The sequence below is a fragment of the Sarcophilus harrisii genome, chromosome 4, assembly GCF_902635505.1.
Source record: "Sarcophilus harrisii chromosome 4, mSarHar1.11, whole genome shotgun sequence".
In the NCBI taxonomy this organism is placed as follows: Eukaryota; Metazoa; Chordata; class Mammalia; order Dasyuromorphia; family Dasyuridae; genus Sarcophilus; species Sarcophilus harrisii.
Genome location: NC_045429.1, coordinates 265761347 through 265779492, shown reverse-complemented (window position 1 = coordinate 265779492; position 18146 = coordinate 265761347). Strand labels below are relative to the sequence as shown.

Here is an 18146-nt window from a genome sequence, read left to right as displayed (position 1 = left end):
GGAAGTATAGGGACTACTAATAGGCTGATCTAGTACTGCTTGGCATGGAAATTTTGACCTATTCCATTTGGAATCTGGTACAGTTCAAGTCAGATTTACTGGGAACACCAAATAGGGTTGGGCTGCACAAGAGATTCTACAGCCTCACTTTTCCCACTAGTTGAGATTACCCCATACCCACTTTGATTCATTTTCCAATATTGCCTTTCCTAATATTTTAAGACTAGTAAAGTCAAATATTTTAAAACAAAAAGAACAATTAGAGATCTATATAAGAATCTTAATTTTAATGGAATTATTACAAGATTAAGTTTTTATTATTAAATAATTTTTGCTATGCGCTTGTTTACAATATTAGCAACTTTTAGAATGAGGGGAAAAAACTGTTTTCATCATACTTGGATTTACAGAAAAAGAAAAGAAAGAAAAACTCAGGCATGTGATCTTCAAAGCCATTATATACTAACTGTATCATCCACATAGCAACATCCCAATATTACAGAGAAGTTGGAAAATGAAGTGTCAACATTGATACATACATTTTCTGAGATAACAGACCCAGGTTCTAAATTTCTTAGTATTAAATATCAGTATCACGTTTCACAACTTAAAGAGGTTTATAAATATGTAATCAGTCTAGATACCATCATTTATTATATAAAACAACTCAGGTGTTAATAAGTATTAGTAGTATTATCTAACATGATTTGTTCACATTGCCTTAGAAAGCATTAAAGTGCAGTTGTAGTCATATGCTATGCAACTTTTTCTTTTAATTTCACATTTCTTACCATTCTTGGATGCTTATCACAGTATATAGTTTTGTTAATCATTAGTAAAAATAACTATCAATTTATATGTAAAAATTTTCTGACGTATTTTAAAGAATTTATCTATTAAAAGAAATAACAATCTCCCATTAGTTAAGAGAAAAAACAAAACCAAACCTTTCTTTCCTAATATTCACTTTTCCCTCTGAGAAGCCTTTTGAGCACTTTAAGAAATGTCCTAAAAGTATATTTTTATGCTAAAATACAGTTGGGAATAAGAGGGACTGGGTTGACATTTGGCACATAACAATTATTAAATGGAGATGAAGAGAAACATTCCTTACACCAATTCACCTATGATTCTCTTCCTCCCCAGCACTTAGCAAAGTACCTTACATATACTGCAGAAGTTTACTTAATGTCTTGTATAAATGAAATAGATGATCCCAGTCCATATTGCAAAAATTCTTAAAAGTGGCAATGTTTTTCTTTAAAAGCTTTAAATTGCTGGTCCATTTATCTCAACAATAATTTATTGAGCATATAATCCTAAATGCAAATTTAAATATTGCCAGTTACTGACTCATGGTGCTTACAACTTTAACATGTATTCTGAAGCAGTCTTTAAGACAATCCTCACTACTTCATAAGGTTGCTTTTTTTGTTTTGTTATTAGGGTCTTATAAAGAAAAATATTTGATCAATACTGATTGTAATGTTAGGGGACAGAAACAGGATCTAGGATTTCCCTGATAAAAGGAACTATCTAATAAGCAAACTCCCTCAAGCATTGCAGGTAGGCAACTTCTCCACAACTTAAGATATTGGAGAGTGAAAAGTTTTAAGAACTTTTCAAAGTTATTGAAGAGTGAAATGAGCAAAAAAAGAAGAGAATCATTTTCTACCATGACAATAACTCTAAAAAACAGGCAACTTTTTAAGCCAAAGAAAATTTACCAAACTACAATCCATACAATGACCATTCATGATTCCAGAGGACCAGTCATGAAATATATTATCCATTAAAGAGATTGTATAGAATGAGTCATAAGTACATTTTTATTTATAGATAATGAAACAATGTTTTGCTTGAGTGTGTATGTTATAAGAAATTTGTTTGTTTGTTTGTTTGTTTTTTAATGGGTTAGAAATGGGAGGGAGAAAAATATTCTCTTTTTTTCTTTAACAGAAGGAGAATGATACAGGTGTAAAATGTTGCATATATTTTATGATGAAGTCACTATAGTTTTTACTTAGGTTTTAAAAAAAAGTTATTTAAACTGAATCCCCAGAAAAAGGTGTTTGAGAAGTTTAGTGAGGTGCCCTGGGTCACACTGCCAGTACACATCACTTTTGGACTTCAAGTAGTTCCCTATCCATTATGCCATAGAGACAGGGGTCTCTAAGCATAGTAATACTACATTAGTTTATTGATTATATCATAACCTTTGTGTACTGGTTGTGATAGTAATATTTTTTTAAAAATCAAATGCTCCAAAAACAAGGTCAAAAAAGCTGGAACTTGAGAATACTTAGTTCCCCTTAGCTTATCTATATATTTTAATAAGAAAAAGAGACTATAGTGAACTTGGTGTTGAAATTGTGAAAGTATTCAGTGAGACTATTATGTGGTAAATGTAAAAATTAGTTTATAATGAAAAGAAATGCTTTTGAAGTAACTTTGCCAGTTACTCTTTCATATGGAGCATTTTCTAAAAGTGGAATGAGGATCATGTGCTTTTGAAAACCTATGATGAAATGCATCGACAGAGGCAATTGCTTCTGTTCTTTTGATATAAAGATAGCCCCAGTTAGCTAAGGAAAACTTTCACTTATTCTAGGTCTCCTAACTTATAAGGAGATGTATTATGTAATTATGAAGCAACCTCTGCATCTCTCTTGTGGGCAAATAATCATATGTTCTTATAACAGGGAAATGCAGCATCTGCTAGTTATGGGTATGATGAACTTTTTTTTTATCAGTTGACTAAATGTTGGGGCTCAGTAATCTATAAAGTGCATTGAAATTTTTAAATTTTAAAAATAAAACTAATTTTCTTTTAAGAATAATTACAAGTGAGGTATCTATACGGATTAAAAGTCACCACATGTCTAATTCATCTCCAGTTCACCTAACATTGGATATTAATCTCCTCCAAGGCTAAAGAATAAAGTTAAGACATGCTCTTAGTTATATTGTTAATCTCATGCAGGTAAACAGCACTGTGAACTTTTATGTCATGTATGTATGTATGTGTGTGTGTAGTACATATATGGTTGTGTGTGTGTGTGTGAGTGTATGTGTGTGTAAAAGCGCTGTTTGTTCTTTCTGTGGAAATTCTGAAGTTGGTTTCCTGGAATAAGACTTTATATTTTAAAACAACAACTATATAACTACAAAGATATTTATTCTAAAGCAATCTTAGGACCACAGCAATGGTTGAGCTATTTCAACATTCCGCTCTTGTATGGTGGGCATTTGACTATGAGTTAAGTGTTTAATAAATACTATTAAAAACACAATGACTATCATGCTACCGAGGAAAACTCCCATAAAGTATGCATATGACTGCAGTTTATAAATCCTTAGGTTCACATTGCTCTGTGGAGTCATCATACTATGGGGAACCACTGTGGGAACTGTTTCAGAAAGCAGTTCCTTTACGTTTGCCAGTGATCCATTGTGTGGCATTGGAGGAATGTTAAGAATATGGCACAGAAGTGGATACAAATCTGTCGAGTTCATGGAATTCTTTGAAATATTCTTCTTGAAAGTAGGACCATGGGCCAAGAACAATGGATGCATATCAGAAAATTCATTATCGTAACCATGATTACCTACTGTGAAAAACAAAATGAGTAAGTTAGCCAACACCTTGATATCTGGTTTTTCATATTTTGAAGTTAGTACAAACTTGGTCAGTATTAAAAGTATAAATGAAATTATACAAATGCATTGCAGTTTGCTTTAATAAATGGAAAGTCAAATAGGATATCTATAGATCACATAATATAAATTACATAAGCAATCTTCAACTTGATTTCTAAATTCTGAAATTCTTTGGAATTTACTATTTAGTCAATTATACCCAGGTTATTAACTTACCACAGGATAATAATAATATTTATGTCGTTTTTACTATGTGACAAGTACTTTACAAATATCTCACTTGATTCTTACAATAACCCTGGAAGATAGCTTATTAAATCTACCCCCATTTTACAGATGAGAAAAGTGAGGAAAATAGAAATTAAATTAATTGCCCAGGTCATAGCCAACAAGTGTCTGAGCCTAGATTTGAACTCAGGTCATCCTGACAGCAAACCCAGTACTTTATTCAGTGCCCTATCTAACTGCCCCCATCTCTGCCCCCACAGCACAGGATGCATGAACAAGAATTATGCCAATATGTTCCAGGATGTGTTCTACATATTCTAAAATTCAGTCTGGCCTTTGGCCAAGACACTCCCTCTGGGGCAGCTTAATTTTCAACTAGCATTTGGTTTTTATTTGGAGGAGCTAAACTGAGTAAAATTAAGTCAGTGAAAGCTGAGGAGGGGGAAATGAAGGGAGAGAGGCAAAGTAGAGAAAGGGTAGATAGTTTTTTTAACCGGAACAGTGATTTTCTTGTGTAGTGAGTAAGCTACATCTGAAGGCAACTAAAAAAAAGAATTCTAAAAATATTTAGAGCAATGGAAGATTAATTTGAATGAATATATATAGCTTCCTCTCCTCCACCAGGGAGATTATTCTGAAGTATGGCTCTCATTGGATGCATGTATATGGCTATTTAAGTCTCACTGCTTTCCAGTTATTTAATCACATAATCTTTCAACATGGCCAACCAAAGGAAAAAGTTAAAATCCACTAGTACTTAGTAAAATTCAGGATTTGTGGCTAAAATAGTGTGACTTTTGATCTTGTGGATCTATAATCAAACTGAATACTGTGTGTTTTTGTATTTACGTCAAAGTTATGAGAGTTTCTGACATTGTAAAATGATGAAGTGAAGGCTCAACTGATGGGAAATTTATTGCAAATAAGTTGGTTCATATATTCCAAAAGCAGGCCTGATTGATATAACATCAGTATGCAAGGAAGGTGAAGCAGCCAGGGCCGAAGAAAATGTTTAATGAGATCAAAAAAGCAAAACAGATACCCTGTCTGTCAAAAAGTAATCAAGTGACCTTAAATGTCCTCCAAGCTCCTTAAAATATTTGTCACAATACTCTAAAATAATAATGATAGTAGTAAGAGCAAAAAAACAAAACAAAACAAACTGTCTTTACTTTCAGAGAGCTTATAATGTAATTGGATAGACAGCATGGAAACAATTAGATTACCTACAGGATGTATATAGAGTGGATGGAAGGCAATTTTTGGACAATTAAGTGCTGCAGTGGATAGAGAACCTCAAGTCAGGAAGATTCATCTTCTCGAGTTCAAATCTAGCCTCAGACACTTACTAGCTTTGTGATTCTAGGCCCTAGTTTAGCTTAATTCTTCATCTGTCAAATGATCTGGAGAAGGAAATGGCAAACCACTCCAGTATTTTTGTCAAGAAAACCCCAAATGGGGTCACATGAAGAGTGGTACATGACTGAAATGACTCAACAATCTTGAGTAGGAAGGCACTAAGGGTGAGAAAGAGGAAGAAGGGGGAGAGCTCAGGCAGAAGATTGTACAACTAGATTGTAGAGTTTGTGTAGAGAAGTAAAGAATAGTAGGGAAGTAAGAAAGGGCCAGGTTACAAAGAGATTTAAATGCCAAAGAGACAACTTTATATTTGATCCTATCAGAATAGGAAGCCACTGTTGTTTACCATATGTTTGTGTGTTGGGGCAGGGATGAGGGAGTTTCATCTTCATACTCCCCACTTTAGGAAAATCACTGGCAGCTGAGTGGAGGGGTGGATTAGAATGGGGAGACTATAGCTGGATCCTGTCAGAAAACAGTAAATTGTTTGCCTTAAGAAGGTTAATTGTCAACTTTCAGAACATTTTGAATGGAAAATACTGATTAATTTGTTGTCACTCAGTCTTATCAGTCATATCTCACTGTCCATGACCTCATTTGGGATTTTCTTGGCAGAGATACTGGAGTGGTTTGCCATTTCCTTCTTCAGCTCATTTTTCAGATGAGGAAACTGAGGTAAGTAGGCTTAATACTCTATTCACTGTGCCAGTTGGCTAACAGATTAGTTATCCAACTAGTTTTTAGTTATTTAACCAATAATCCCCAATGATGGCAGAGATATTAATAAAAATGATACTGAAGTAATAACATACCACAAAATACTTACACATGAATGTATTAGATCTATTCTGTATAATGGTCCATCCTTCGTCAGCCATTATCAAAATGGGTTGAATTCTGTGATGGTGCTTGTAATGAAATCTTTCTGGAATGTCCTCCTTTTTATAAACAGTCAGATTAGGATGAGCATTAGTCAGTGCTGCATAAATCTTGTCCAATTTACCTGGAGAGAGGAGAAATATAAGGAACTGAAACAAGATGATACATTATTAGTCTAATCACTTTATCTATTAATTTAATTAATCTAATCAATATTATTATTAATCTAATCAATAGCTTTTTCAAAGAAAAGAGCTCTTTTGGTCATGGTGAATCATAATTTTTAAAATAATCATTTTAAATTTAAAAAAACAATAATTTAAAAATAAACGATTATTAATTTTTTTTTTTTTTTTTTTTTTTTTTTACAAATCATAGTAAAAAAATAAGCTGATAGGGCTCTAGTCTAACTGTCTCAATTTACAAATGAAGAAACTGAGGTCCAGGAAGGGAAAGGAACTTTCCTGAGGTCAGACAGGAAATAAACAGAAGGTAACTCAGCAACATTTCCAAAATACATTTTCACTACAGTGAAAAGCAACTATTTTAAAAAAGCATTTAATTTATTTATTTAGTCTTCTTGCATGGAAAAATTCTCCCCAATCCATCCCAATCTTGCCCTTCCCTGCCATCTGTCACCATGGCAAGGAGACCAAAGAGTTTGTTCCTTGTTTTTAAGTAAGCTCATTTTTCTTTAAAATGAGCTTACTTAAAAACAAGGAACTATATTCTTTATATAGTAGGGGCACTGATTCATCTGACAGTACTTGAAACCTCAATTTAAGGAATTTTCCACTTGGAATGCATTACATATTATTAATCAGTGGCATTTACTAGGGAAATAAAAGATCACAACATTATTTTAAGTCTATAAGACAGTTGGTCAGTCATGGCTAGTACTCAAAGCAAAGCAGGAGAGAAGATAATTTTTGGCAAAAAAAAATGTGGAAAAATTTATCAAACTGTGCATACCCTTTGATCCAGCAGTGTTACTACTGGGATTATATCCCAAAGAGATTATAAAGAAGGGAAAGGGACCTGTATGTGCATGAATGTTTGTGGCAGCCCTTTTTGTAGTGGCTAAAAACTGGAAACTGAATGGATGTCCATCAGTTGGAGAATGGCTGAATAAATTGTGGTATATGAATATTATGGAATATTACTGTTCTGTAAGAAATGACCAACAGGATAATTTCAGAAAGGCCTGGAGAGACTTACACGAACTGATGCTGAGTGAAATGAGCAGGACCAGGAGATCATTATATACTTCAACAACAATACTATATGATGACCAGTTCTGATGGATCAGGCCATCCTCAGCAACGAGATCAACCAAATCATTTCCAGTGGAGCAGTAATGAACTGAACCAGCTATGCCCAGAGAAAGAAATCTGGAGATGACTAAAAACCATTACATTGAATTCCCAATCCCTATATTTATGCACACCTGCATTTTTGATTTCCTTCACAAGCTAATTGTACAATATTTCAGAGTCTGATTCTTTTTGTACAGCAAAATAACGTTTTGGTCATGTATACTTATTGTGTATCTAATTTATATTTTAATATATTTAACATCTACTGGTCATCCTGCCATCTAGGGGAGGGTGTGTGTGGGGGGGTAAGAGGTGAAAAATTGGAACAAGAGGTTTGGCAATTGTTAATGCTGTAAAGTTACCCATGCATATATCCTGTAAATAAAAGGCTATTAAATAAAAAAAAAAAATGTGGAATTAGAGGATCCATTGAAAACTAAAGAACTGCTAAAAATGTAGGGGAGGGAGCTGGTTTCCTCACAGATAGATAGGTTAAAATGAAACTAGAAGCACTTATTTAAGCTCCCTAGCTTGGTTACAGAAATCAAACTTAGTTAAGACAAAAGGGACAAAAACAGAAAAAGCTCTCTTAAAATCATCTATCAGATCATTCAGTACAGGTCATTACCTTTTTTTGGCAAAATGCCTCTCACTGGTGAATTGTCTATCAGGAAATAGTCATTTGGATTGATATAGTGGTCAAGTTCTATGATCCTTTCCCCAGAACACTGTGTCATTCCATGATCACTTGTGATAATTAGGTTCACGGTATTCCACAGCTTTTCTTTCATCAGCTCTTTGATGAGATATCCTATCTTACTGTCAATATCAGAAATGACAGAGTCCATGAGTGGATTGTCTGGCCCTAAATTGTGACCCATCTCATCAGGATCTTCCCAGTAAAGAAGAGCAAAATTTATGGATTTCTCTAATTTAAACCATTCAATAATTTTTGTGACTCGGTCTTCAAATGAAACAGACTGATTGTAAGGCATATAATAAGTAGGAAATTCTCCATGTATTTTCACATCTGTCCCAGGCCACATTGCAGCACCTGTCTCATGGCCTGCTTTTTGATTTGTAATCCATATTGGAGTTGCATCTTCCCAAAATTCTGAATCATAGATTTCCAAGTGCTCCAAGGAGAAGGTTTTGTTCCGGACAGAGTCATACATGTCATTGGCAATTATACCATGACTCTCTGGGTAGAGACCAGTCACCAAAGTATAGTGATTAGGATAAGTTGTTGTAACAAAAACATTAGTAACTTGCTTGACATAGACACCATGCTCCTTGATATAATCAAAATTGGGTGTGGGGACTCTGTAGATGTAATCCCAACGGAATCCATCAAAAGAAACTAGCAGAACTTTCTGCTCCTCTTGGTGGTAGGAAAATGTGACTGAAATTGTTAATGCAGAGAGTGTGAAGAACACATGGCAGAATTTTGAATCCATTTTCAGAAAACAATCTGTAGAATAAATGAAGACAGGTTAGCACCAATTGTTGTCAAAATTTTAGAGTAACTCTCAATGATTATGTATCTCCATCCTCCCATGTATATACACACACATATTTTACAAGTAGACAAAAGTCAGGCATTTTGGCAGCAGTGAAAACAATATGCCTTTTTTTAAATTGTATTTATATGTACATATTTACTCCTGAAGCCAACTGTGTTATTTGATATTTTAAAAAATTCTATCTTCATTAGATATATTGTTGTTTGTTGTATGTCTGACTCTTCTTGGTCCCATTTGGGATTTTCTTGGCAGATACTGGAGTAGTTATTTCCTCCTCCAGCTTAGTTTACAGATGAGGAACTGAGGTAAATAGTGTTAAATGATTTGCCCAGATCACCTGAGACCAGATTTGAATTCAGAAAGATTAGTTGTCCTGACTCCAGGCCCAGCCCTCTATCTATTGTACTTCCTAGCCACAGAAAAATAAACAAATGAGTCTTTGTAACTCAAACATATTTACAAAACATGGTCTGCTTTCATTTATTTACTAGGGGAAATAGAATTAGGGCACTACCTCTCACTTAAAACACGTAATAGCTTTTGAATGAGAAATAGAAAATGGAAAAACAAGCCTGGAGTTGTTTTTGCCTACTGTAGACATTGAGCCTTTAACAGATAACAGATTCCTCAGGATAGGCCCCACATCCAGTTTAAAAGATATTTAATCAATGTAAAGATCTCTTCTCTAAAAGGGTTTTATTATTTAAGAAAGCAAATAGCTATGTCTCAGTTATTAATGTTCCTCAACAAAATGGACAAATATGCCCCCGAAAGAGAATCTCATTTTAATAACTGAAAGACAGTTTTGCACACTAAGGAAGGATTCTTTATTTTTGTTTTTTCTTTCTTTCTTTCTATCTTGGAAGGATATCCAATCCTTCACTGGATATATTTTTAAACAACACAAAAATTGTATCAATCCAAGCTTTCTGTCTATTGATGTTGGAATTTGATTTGTAAAATGTTTCTAAAGCAGGCAAATAGTATTTGAAAAATGACAAATTGTTCCCTTCAGACTTTGAAACTTTAGGGACCTTTGAGGGAACTCCTGCTGTTAATGAATACTAGTAACTTCTCTGAAACTTCTAGTTTTGGAGAGATGACTACAGCATTGCCAAATGTCACACAAGTTAATTAGAGTCATTCAATCTCAGTGTTAGAAGGGGCTTCATAATTCATAAAGGCCAATCTGTATTCAAATGGGACAGTTAGGGGGCATAGTGGATAGAATATAGGGCTTGGGATCAGGAAGACTCATCTTCCTGAGTTCAAATGCAGCCTCAGACATTTGCTAACTGTGTGATACTGGCCAAGTCACTTAACTTTAGTTTCTTTAGCTGTAAAATAAGCTGGAGAAGGAAATTCCCTTATTTTTGCCAAGAAAATCCCAAATGGAGTCACAAAAAATCAGGAACAATCTAAAATGGCTGAACAAGACTCAAATAAAAATCTTTTAAAACACCTCTAATAACTATTCATCCTGTTTCTTTGAAGATATCAAGTAACAAAAAACTTGTGATCTATTGAGGTAACCTATCCCTCTTTTGAACAACTCTGATTGCTAGGATGTCTGCCTAGAATATTCCTCTCTACAATTTCTACCGACCCTCTTCCAGATTCCACTGAGTCTCCAAGTAAATCCTTCTCTCACCAGGTAGCCTTTCAGATCTTTGAAAACTGCAACTGTTTCCCTGTTTGTTTGTTTGTTTGTTTAATTCTCCAGGATAAAGACCCTCAGTTTCTTGATTTTTGATGTTTGGCTTATCCTAGTTACAAACCTATGGACCTAGTCTGTCAACATCCTTCTTAAAATATGTTACCTTGAACTGAATACTTGTTCTGGATAATCTATACCTAATTTTGGACTTGAAGCTAAGAAGATATGGAATCAAATCTCATCCTCAAATCTTCAAATTAAAAAAAAAAAATCACTCCAGTATATTTGCCAAGAAAATCCCAAATAGGGTTATTAAGAGTCAGAGATGACTGAAAATCGACTGAATAGCCACAAAGATAGTGCAGAGCACACAGAACTTGGAGGTAAGAGCCACATGACCAAAAGAAAGTCATTTAGGGTTAGTTTCCTCTTTTGTAAAGTGGGAATAATATCTATAGTATCTATCTCATGCCTCAGCTGCCTAATTTTTTTTTTATTTTAATAGCTTTTTATTTACAAGTTATATGCATGGGTAATTTTACAGCATTGACAATTGCCAAACCTTTTGTTGCAGTTTCTCCCCTCCTTCCCCCCACCCCCTTCCCTAGATGGCAGGATGACCAATACATGTTAAATATATTAGAGTATGAATTAAAGCTGCCTAAATTTTTACCCCTAAAACTTTTCTCAGGGTGGAGCCTTATTGCCATGTAACCTTTTCAGCTTCCCTTCTCCCTTTCCTGAGTCCTCTGAAGTGTCCATTTTGGAAACAGATCCAGACCAGTCATGCTTCATTCCCTTCTCAGCTCTGCTTCTGACTCTTTGGATTTTCCCCACTTTGAACTTACATGGCTACTTTCCCTCTCCACCCTCACTCCTTTCCAACTTCCCTTTCTAGTTCCATTTTGTGTGTTATTTGCCCACACTGAAATCTAAGTTGTACATATATATATATATATATATATATATATATATATATATATATATATAAAATGAAGACAAAACAGGAACTCTCTTTTTGCTTATATTTGTATTTTTAGCACTTTCACAGTGCTTGGAATATACAAAGTACTAAATAAAGGGGCAGCTAAATGGTAAAGTGGATAAAGTGCTAGGCCTAGAAAGGTCAGAAAGATTTGAGTTCAAATCTGGTCTCTGATACTTACTAGCTGTATATCCCTGGGCACAATAACCCAGTTTGCCTCAGTTTCTTCATTTTTCAAATGGGCTGGCAAAAGAAATGGCAAACCACCCAGTGTCTGCCAAGAAAACCTCAAATGGGGTCATAAAGAGTCAGAGTCAGACACAACTGATTATCAAGAACAAGAAGTACTTAATAAATGTTTGGTGCTTGCCTGCCTATCTTACAGAGTTGTTGTACAGTACAAATTACACAATGAAGGTAAAACTTCTGTGGCTACTATTAGAATATAAATTCCTTATGAGCAAAGATTCTTTTTCTTTTTTCCTTTTTTTGTTTTCTTCCTTCTCTACTTCCTTTCCCCCTCCTTCCCTTTCTTTTTCTTCTTTCCTTTCTTTCTTCTTTCTTGTTTTCTTCCTTCCCTCCTCCTTCCTTCTCTTTCTTTCTTTCTTGTATTTTTATCTGCAGTAGCATAATGCATAGCGCATTGATGTAATTTAATCTTATGCTATTTATTTGAATTAAGCTCAAAGTTTCCTAAAACTCCCAGGTTGTCTTCTTATGAACTGCCTAGCCATGTCTTCCTTATTCTGAAGTTGTACTGTTAATTTTTTTGAGTTCAAAGTAATTTGATGTAATCCTGTTATTTTCAGCTGACTAAATTTGGGGTAAATCTGGTATTTTAACCCAGTTTTTCTGGCTCCAAATCTAGTTCTCTTCTCACTTCACCAAACATTTATTGTAATATTCAAAATATGTTTCTAAAGGGAAAAAAAATTCCTCCCCAATATGTCAAGTCCAAACATTTTGATAAGTAATACGTTAAGATGATAGGCAGTCATAGAACCTTCTGTGTATACTATGGAACAGCAATAGGATTATAATTATTGGGCACTAACAACTTTCTTTCCAACTTTGGGTTTGTTGCTTTATGGATCACATACATTTTTTCTCATTCTTGGAATCATCTGACTCAACACTGATAGCTTTAAGAATTCTCTCTTCCCCCTTTGGTCTGGATATTTAGAGATCAAACACAAATACCACACTTCTCTAATAACCTACCATCTGAAAAATTCTCAAGTTCACAAGAAATGTTTTCAAGTCTACAAAATGTTTCTCAAACTTTCTAGCCATAAAATGAACTGGATTATTACTTTGTTGATTTTGCCTCATGTTTGAAATTTTGCATTTTGTAATGTCAATGGATTTAGGTTCTGTCTCATACCTAGTCTATTCTGTGACCAATATACATTTGGAGATGGGGTTGACAAGAGGTGGAACTATGGTTTCAGTTCTAAACCTTGTTAAAGGATAAGAATTTAAAATTTCAGTGTTAGTAAGTAAATTAGGCAACTCTAACATTATAAGGCACAAAGAAGGGCACAAAAGAACCTTTTTTTCTACTTGATATAAGTTTGCTGGAATTGTGGGCAGGCTGCTCTTTTAAGAATATTATATGGGTGTGTGTAAATAGATGTATGTGTATGTATATATATGTGTGTGTGTGTGTATACATACATGTGACTAGGTAAATGTACATATTATTGTATACACACATATTGTATATGTGCATTTGTTTTCTTTGGCCAAAAGCAATGAAATTGGACAAAGATTACATTCTTTAAATAGCTCTTCTAGTCTCTTTCTCTCTTTGTGTCTGTCTCTATCTCTGTGTGTCTCTCTATTTCTCTCCCTCTATGTGTGTCTCTGTGTTCCTATTTTTCTGTCTCTGTTTGACTTGCTGTTTGTCTCTCTCCCTTCCATCTCTCTATTGTCGGTCTGTCTCATCCCTGTGTATGTGTTTCTGTATTTCTATTTTTCTCCCTCTCTGTGTCCCTATTTCTCTGTTTGACTTTCTGTGTCTCTCTCCCTCCCATCTCTCCTTTGTCAGCCTCTCTGTCTCTGCCTCTCTGTCTTTCTCTCATAGTGGATAGGACAGAGTTCCAGGTCTGAACTCAGAAAGACTCATCCTCCTGAGCTCAAATTTAGCCTCAGACATTTCCTAGCTATGTGACTCTGGGCAAATCATTTTACTTTGTCTCAGTTTCCTCATCTATAAAATGAGTTAAAGAAGGAAATGGGTCAAGTAGAATCAGACACAACTAAAAAAATGACTGAATAAAAATAAATACATATTTATATGAATATGTTTTATATAACTAAATATGTGCACATTTGTATAAATATATTTATATGTACATATGTGTATATATATGCATATATATATATTTCTACATATTTGTTTCAGAGAAGATACTAGCTTGTATTGGTAGAGGGAGTTTCTTCACCTGGGAATTTCCTATACCAATGACATCTTAGGTCCAATCCTTATCCCTACCTATCTTTGTATCATCAGATCTCTTCCTGAAGACACAAAGATAAAAATTAAATTAGTCCAAATTTATGAGACAGTGTGAATGTAACTATAATGCTCTCTTAACTTATGGAACAATTTATAAATGACTTCTAGGTTCCCCTTTGCGATTGTTAACTTTTTACTATTATTACCTTATACTAACTACTTATAAACTTACTTTAGCTATAGTAATCTTCATCTGTGAAATGAGCTAGAGGAGATGGCAAACCACTCCAGTATCTTTGCCAGAAAAATCCCAAATGAACTCACAAAGAGTTGACCTTGATTGAAACGACTGAACTACGAAACTATATTTAATTTGATCTTTACAACAACCCTGTGAGGTAGGTGCTATTGTTCCCAATTTATAGTTGAGGAAACTGAGAAAATGATTTGCTTAGGGTCACATAGTATGTAAAAGTGCATTTGCACTCCAATCTTCCTGATTCTAGGTCATGTACTCTTGCACTGTACAAGGAAAATTAGAAATACAGAAACACATACACAAGGACGAGACAGACCGACAACAGAGAGATGGAAGGGAGAGAGAAAAATAGGGACACAGAGATACACATAGAGGGAGAGAAATAGAGAGACACACAGAGATAGAGAGAGGCCTCTCTGCCTACCTCAGCTATTCAATATATCCTACTTAAAGAGCAAAGAATCTTGGTCGGTTAATGAGTTCTCAATTCCCTAATATCACCTTCTTCTAGGGTCCTTTCCAACTCTAAACCTATGAAGGTAAAATAATGACTAGTTAGTGGCAAATCAGATTACAAAGTAATATCAAATCATTGAAAAAGTAGTCTTTTTGTCTCACAATTATTCAGAGAATTGTTTTGTTCCCTTTTTACTTTGGCTGTTATTGAATATAACCATCAAACTATGCACCTTACAAAAATCCTATTCTCCTTATCTCACTTTCTGAAGTGCTTGTAAATATTGAACTGAGAACCTCCTAACACAAACTGATTCATTCCCCTCAGCCTTTACATTTTTGCAATTTTGCTAGTTCCACCACAACCACCCCAAATAGGAGAGAATTGAGGGAGGATGAAATCAAATGTTCATTATGAAGCCTATAGCTAAAATGATTTTCCTCTAACTTGTTGCATGAGTCAGAAATAGTGGGCAAGGGTGGGTGGGAATGGGAGTATATATTTTGGATGTCCAACAAAATAAGTTAGACAAAAGTTACGCATTTTTTTTCTTTTTTTTAAAAATAGCTTTCTAGTGTTTGTAACAGGAGCTGCCACATCAATGACATCAATCTAGCTTGTTCCATTTAAAAGAGGAGCAGGGGGTAGGAAGGAAACAAAGCAGAGCTTCTTTCTGCTCCACTAGCTATGGTTCAGAAAAAAACAAAAAAAAAAAATTCCCAATACTTTTAATTCCCTGGAGTATACTCCAAGTGAAGGGGCAGAGTTGGGGAGATGGGGTTAGCTCAGGGCCCAAGGATAAGGGGAAAAAGGGAGGAAAAGGGAGTTTGGCTTGCAGAGGAAATAAAAAGGAACCCTGCCCCAATCCTTCCTTCCTTTCTACATTCCTTCCTTCCTTCTTTTCTTCCTACCTTCCTTCCTTGCTACTTTCCTTCCTTCCTTCCTACCTTCTTTCCTTCCTACCTTCCTTTTTTTCTTCCTACCTTCCTTCCTTCCTTTCTACCTTCCTTCCTTCTTTCTTTCTTTTCTTCCTACCTTCCTTCCTTGATACTTTCCTTCCTTTCTACCTTCTTTCCTTCCTACCTTCCTTCTTTTCTTCCTACCTTCCTTCTTTCCTTCCTTTCTACCTTCCTTCTTACCTACCTTCCTTCCTTCCTTCTTTTCTTCCTACCTTCCTTCCTTGCTACTTTCCTTCCTTCCTTCCTTTCTACCTTCTTTCCTTCCTACCTTCCTTCCTTTCTTTCTACCTTCCTTCCTTCTTTCTTTCTTTTCTTCCTACCTTCCTTCCTTGATACTTTCCTTCCTTTCTACCTTCTTTCCTTCCTACCTTCCTTCTTTTCTTCCTACCTTCCTTCTTTCCTTCCTTTCTACCTTCCTTCTTACCTACCTTCCTTCCTTCCTTCTTTCCTTCCTACCTTCCTTCCTTCCTTCTTTAGTGTAGCCCTAAAGGAAGGCGCCTTAATCTATTACTTGATCTAACTTAAATTAGGAGCGAGCATCCCGCGTTGGGAAACGCTTTTCATTTCCCCGACATCAGCCCAGGTATTATGTAAGATGCGCGTTTACGAGGGGGCTCAGTGCGCACGCGCGTGCTTGTGTGTATGTTTACCTACGCTGTGGTTTGTGTGTGCATACGCGCCCGTGTACAGGACATATGTGCGCGTGTGCGTGCATCTTATGTGCGTGAGGGCATGAACATGCAAATGAAGCGCAAGTTCTCCAGGAAAGGAGCGGGGGACCGCCGCCCCCTCCCGCCCCGTCTCCGTCCTCCCGGGCTCTCAATCTTCAGCCTTACTCCGGGGGGATGAGAAAGGTCAGGGGCTACTTTCCCGCCCCGGCAGAGCTGGGATCCCAAGGCGTGAGGGTGGGGGGAGGGGGGCAGAAAAGCATTCAGGGGCCAGGACAGACCCACAGGCCGCTCACCTGCTGGTTTCCGGGCGCTCCGCACCGCGCTCTACCCGTCCAGATCCACCTTGTCCGGGAGACTTACAGAGAGGAGCTGTCCGAAGTGGTCAGGTTTTCTGTCAATCAGCCGAGAGAGGGCAAGGTGGGGGTGGGGACTGATGCTCTGGGTAATGCATTTGGGCCGGACTTCGGGGGTGGAGCTGGGGGCAGGGTCAAGGGGCGGGAGCTCTCAAGAACTGGCCAATGGGGAAGGAGATGGGGGCATGGCTCCGCCTTGTTCCCGCCTCCCCCTCCCTCGCTAGAGTCAGGCGTCCTGGGGAGCAGCGTCTTCCAGCCTGGGTGGTGGAAGGCGCGATGGCGGAGTAGACAGTTGTAAACAACTGTGCTTTCCCCCTGAGGTATGTGATGGAGGACTGTCTTTCCCCTTGACGTAAGCATTAACGTACTTTTGGTGAGTCTAAGGGGCGGCAGCCGTGGACAAGGTTTATTTCCGCCCTCCCCTGCCCCAATCCCAGAACCCGACTTTTGGGTTCCAGTTCCACCTTTGGAAAAAAAAATAGATGATCAAAGTGGTCTTTCAGGCGGATCCCTGCTCCCACTAGTGCCCTCCGTAACGAGCTCCTCGAGGGCAGGAACTATGCGGTTCTGATACTTAATCTTTAGCGCCTGATCTATAATAGACTTTACGCGCATTTATCCCATCCCTTCCCTGTGTTCTCCGCACAATTCATTGCCCCTCCGCTCGCCTCAGTTTTTCAATTTCCTCCATTTCACTGTCTACGTGAAAATATAGCTACAGATTCATTCATTACCTGGAAACACCCAAGTGTCTCCCATCTTTGAAAGTCTCACTTAACTCCGCCATCACTTCATTAGTTGGTTGGCTGGTTGTTGCCCTTCGTTCTCAGAGGACCAAAATGACATCACTATGCAACAATCAAGTTCGGCTGTTCGACTGCGGTTGATTAGACCCACACGAGCGGAAGGCTCTGAGACACAAGTAGTCCCTATGAACATTTAAAGCGAACTCCCTAACTTAGGCTTTTCTTCTGACCTGATTCAATTCTGCTTTGCTCGTAGAGTACAGCAACTTTTTCTGATGAGGACAAGCTATGCTGGCGGGTCCCGTGTCAGTGTTTCCTATGTCATACAATCATTTCTAAAGTTCTTAAGAGAGACTGTCGCTTCAAGTTAGTGTCAATCTTTATCTCTCCTTCCTTTTACAGCCAAACTCGCAGGAAAAAAAAGAAACACTATTTTTGCTTCCATTTCGTCTCCTCTCACTACTTCTCAACAGTTTATTACCGGATTTCTGATTTCTTCACAATTTTAAAACCCCTCTCTTCAAAGTTACTATTGATTTTAATGGCCAAATGCAATGAAATTTTCTGTCTTCAGCTGTTTTCTTTTCCTTTCTACCTTCCTTCCTTCCTATCTTCCTTCCTTTCTATCCTTCC

At 36.6% G+C, this 18146-nt stretch overlaps 1 protein-coding gene across 1 annotated transcript; it reads right to left on the bottom strand.

Annotated features, from left to right (window-relative positions):
• Positions 1 to 266: 266 nt before the first annotated feature.
• ENPP5 (ectonucleotide pyrophosphatase/phosphodiesterase family member 5) lies at positions 267 to 17606 on the bottom strand. The gene is made up of 5 exons (XM_003769125.4): positions 17502 to 17606; positions 16708 to 16805; positions 8071 to 8913; positions 6074 to 6250; positions 267 to 3611 (listed from the first exon to the last, which is right to left on the bottom strand). The coding sequence occupies exons 3-5, from the start codon at positions 8897 to 8899 to the stop codon at positions 3193 to 3195; spliced, it is 1425 nt and encodes a 474-aa protein (XP_003769173.1). The 5' UTR covers positions 8900 to 8913; positions 16708 to 16805; positions 17502 to 17606; the 3' UTR covers positions 267 to 3192.
• Positions 17607 to 18146: the final 540 nt, after the last annotated feature.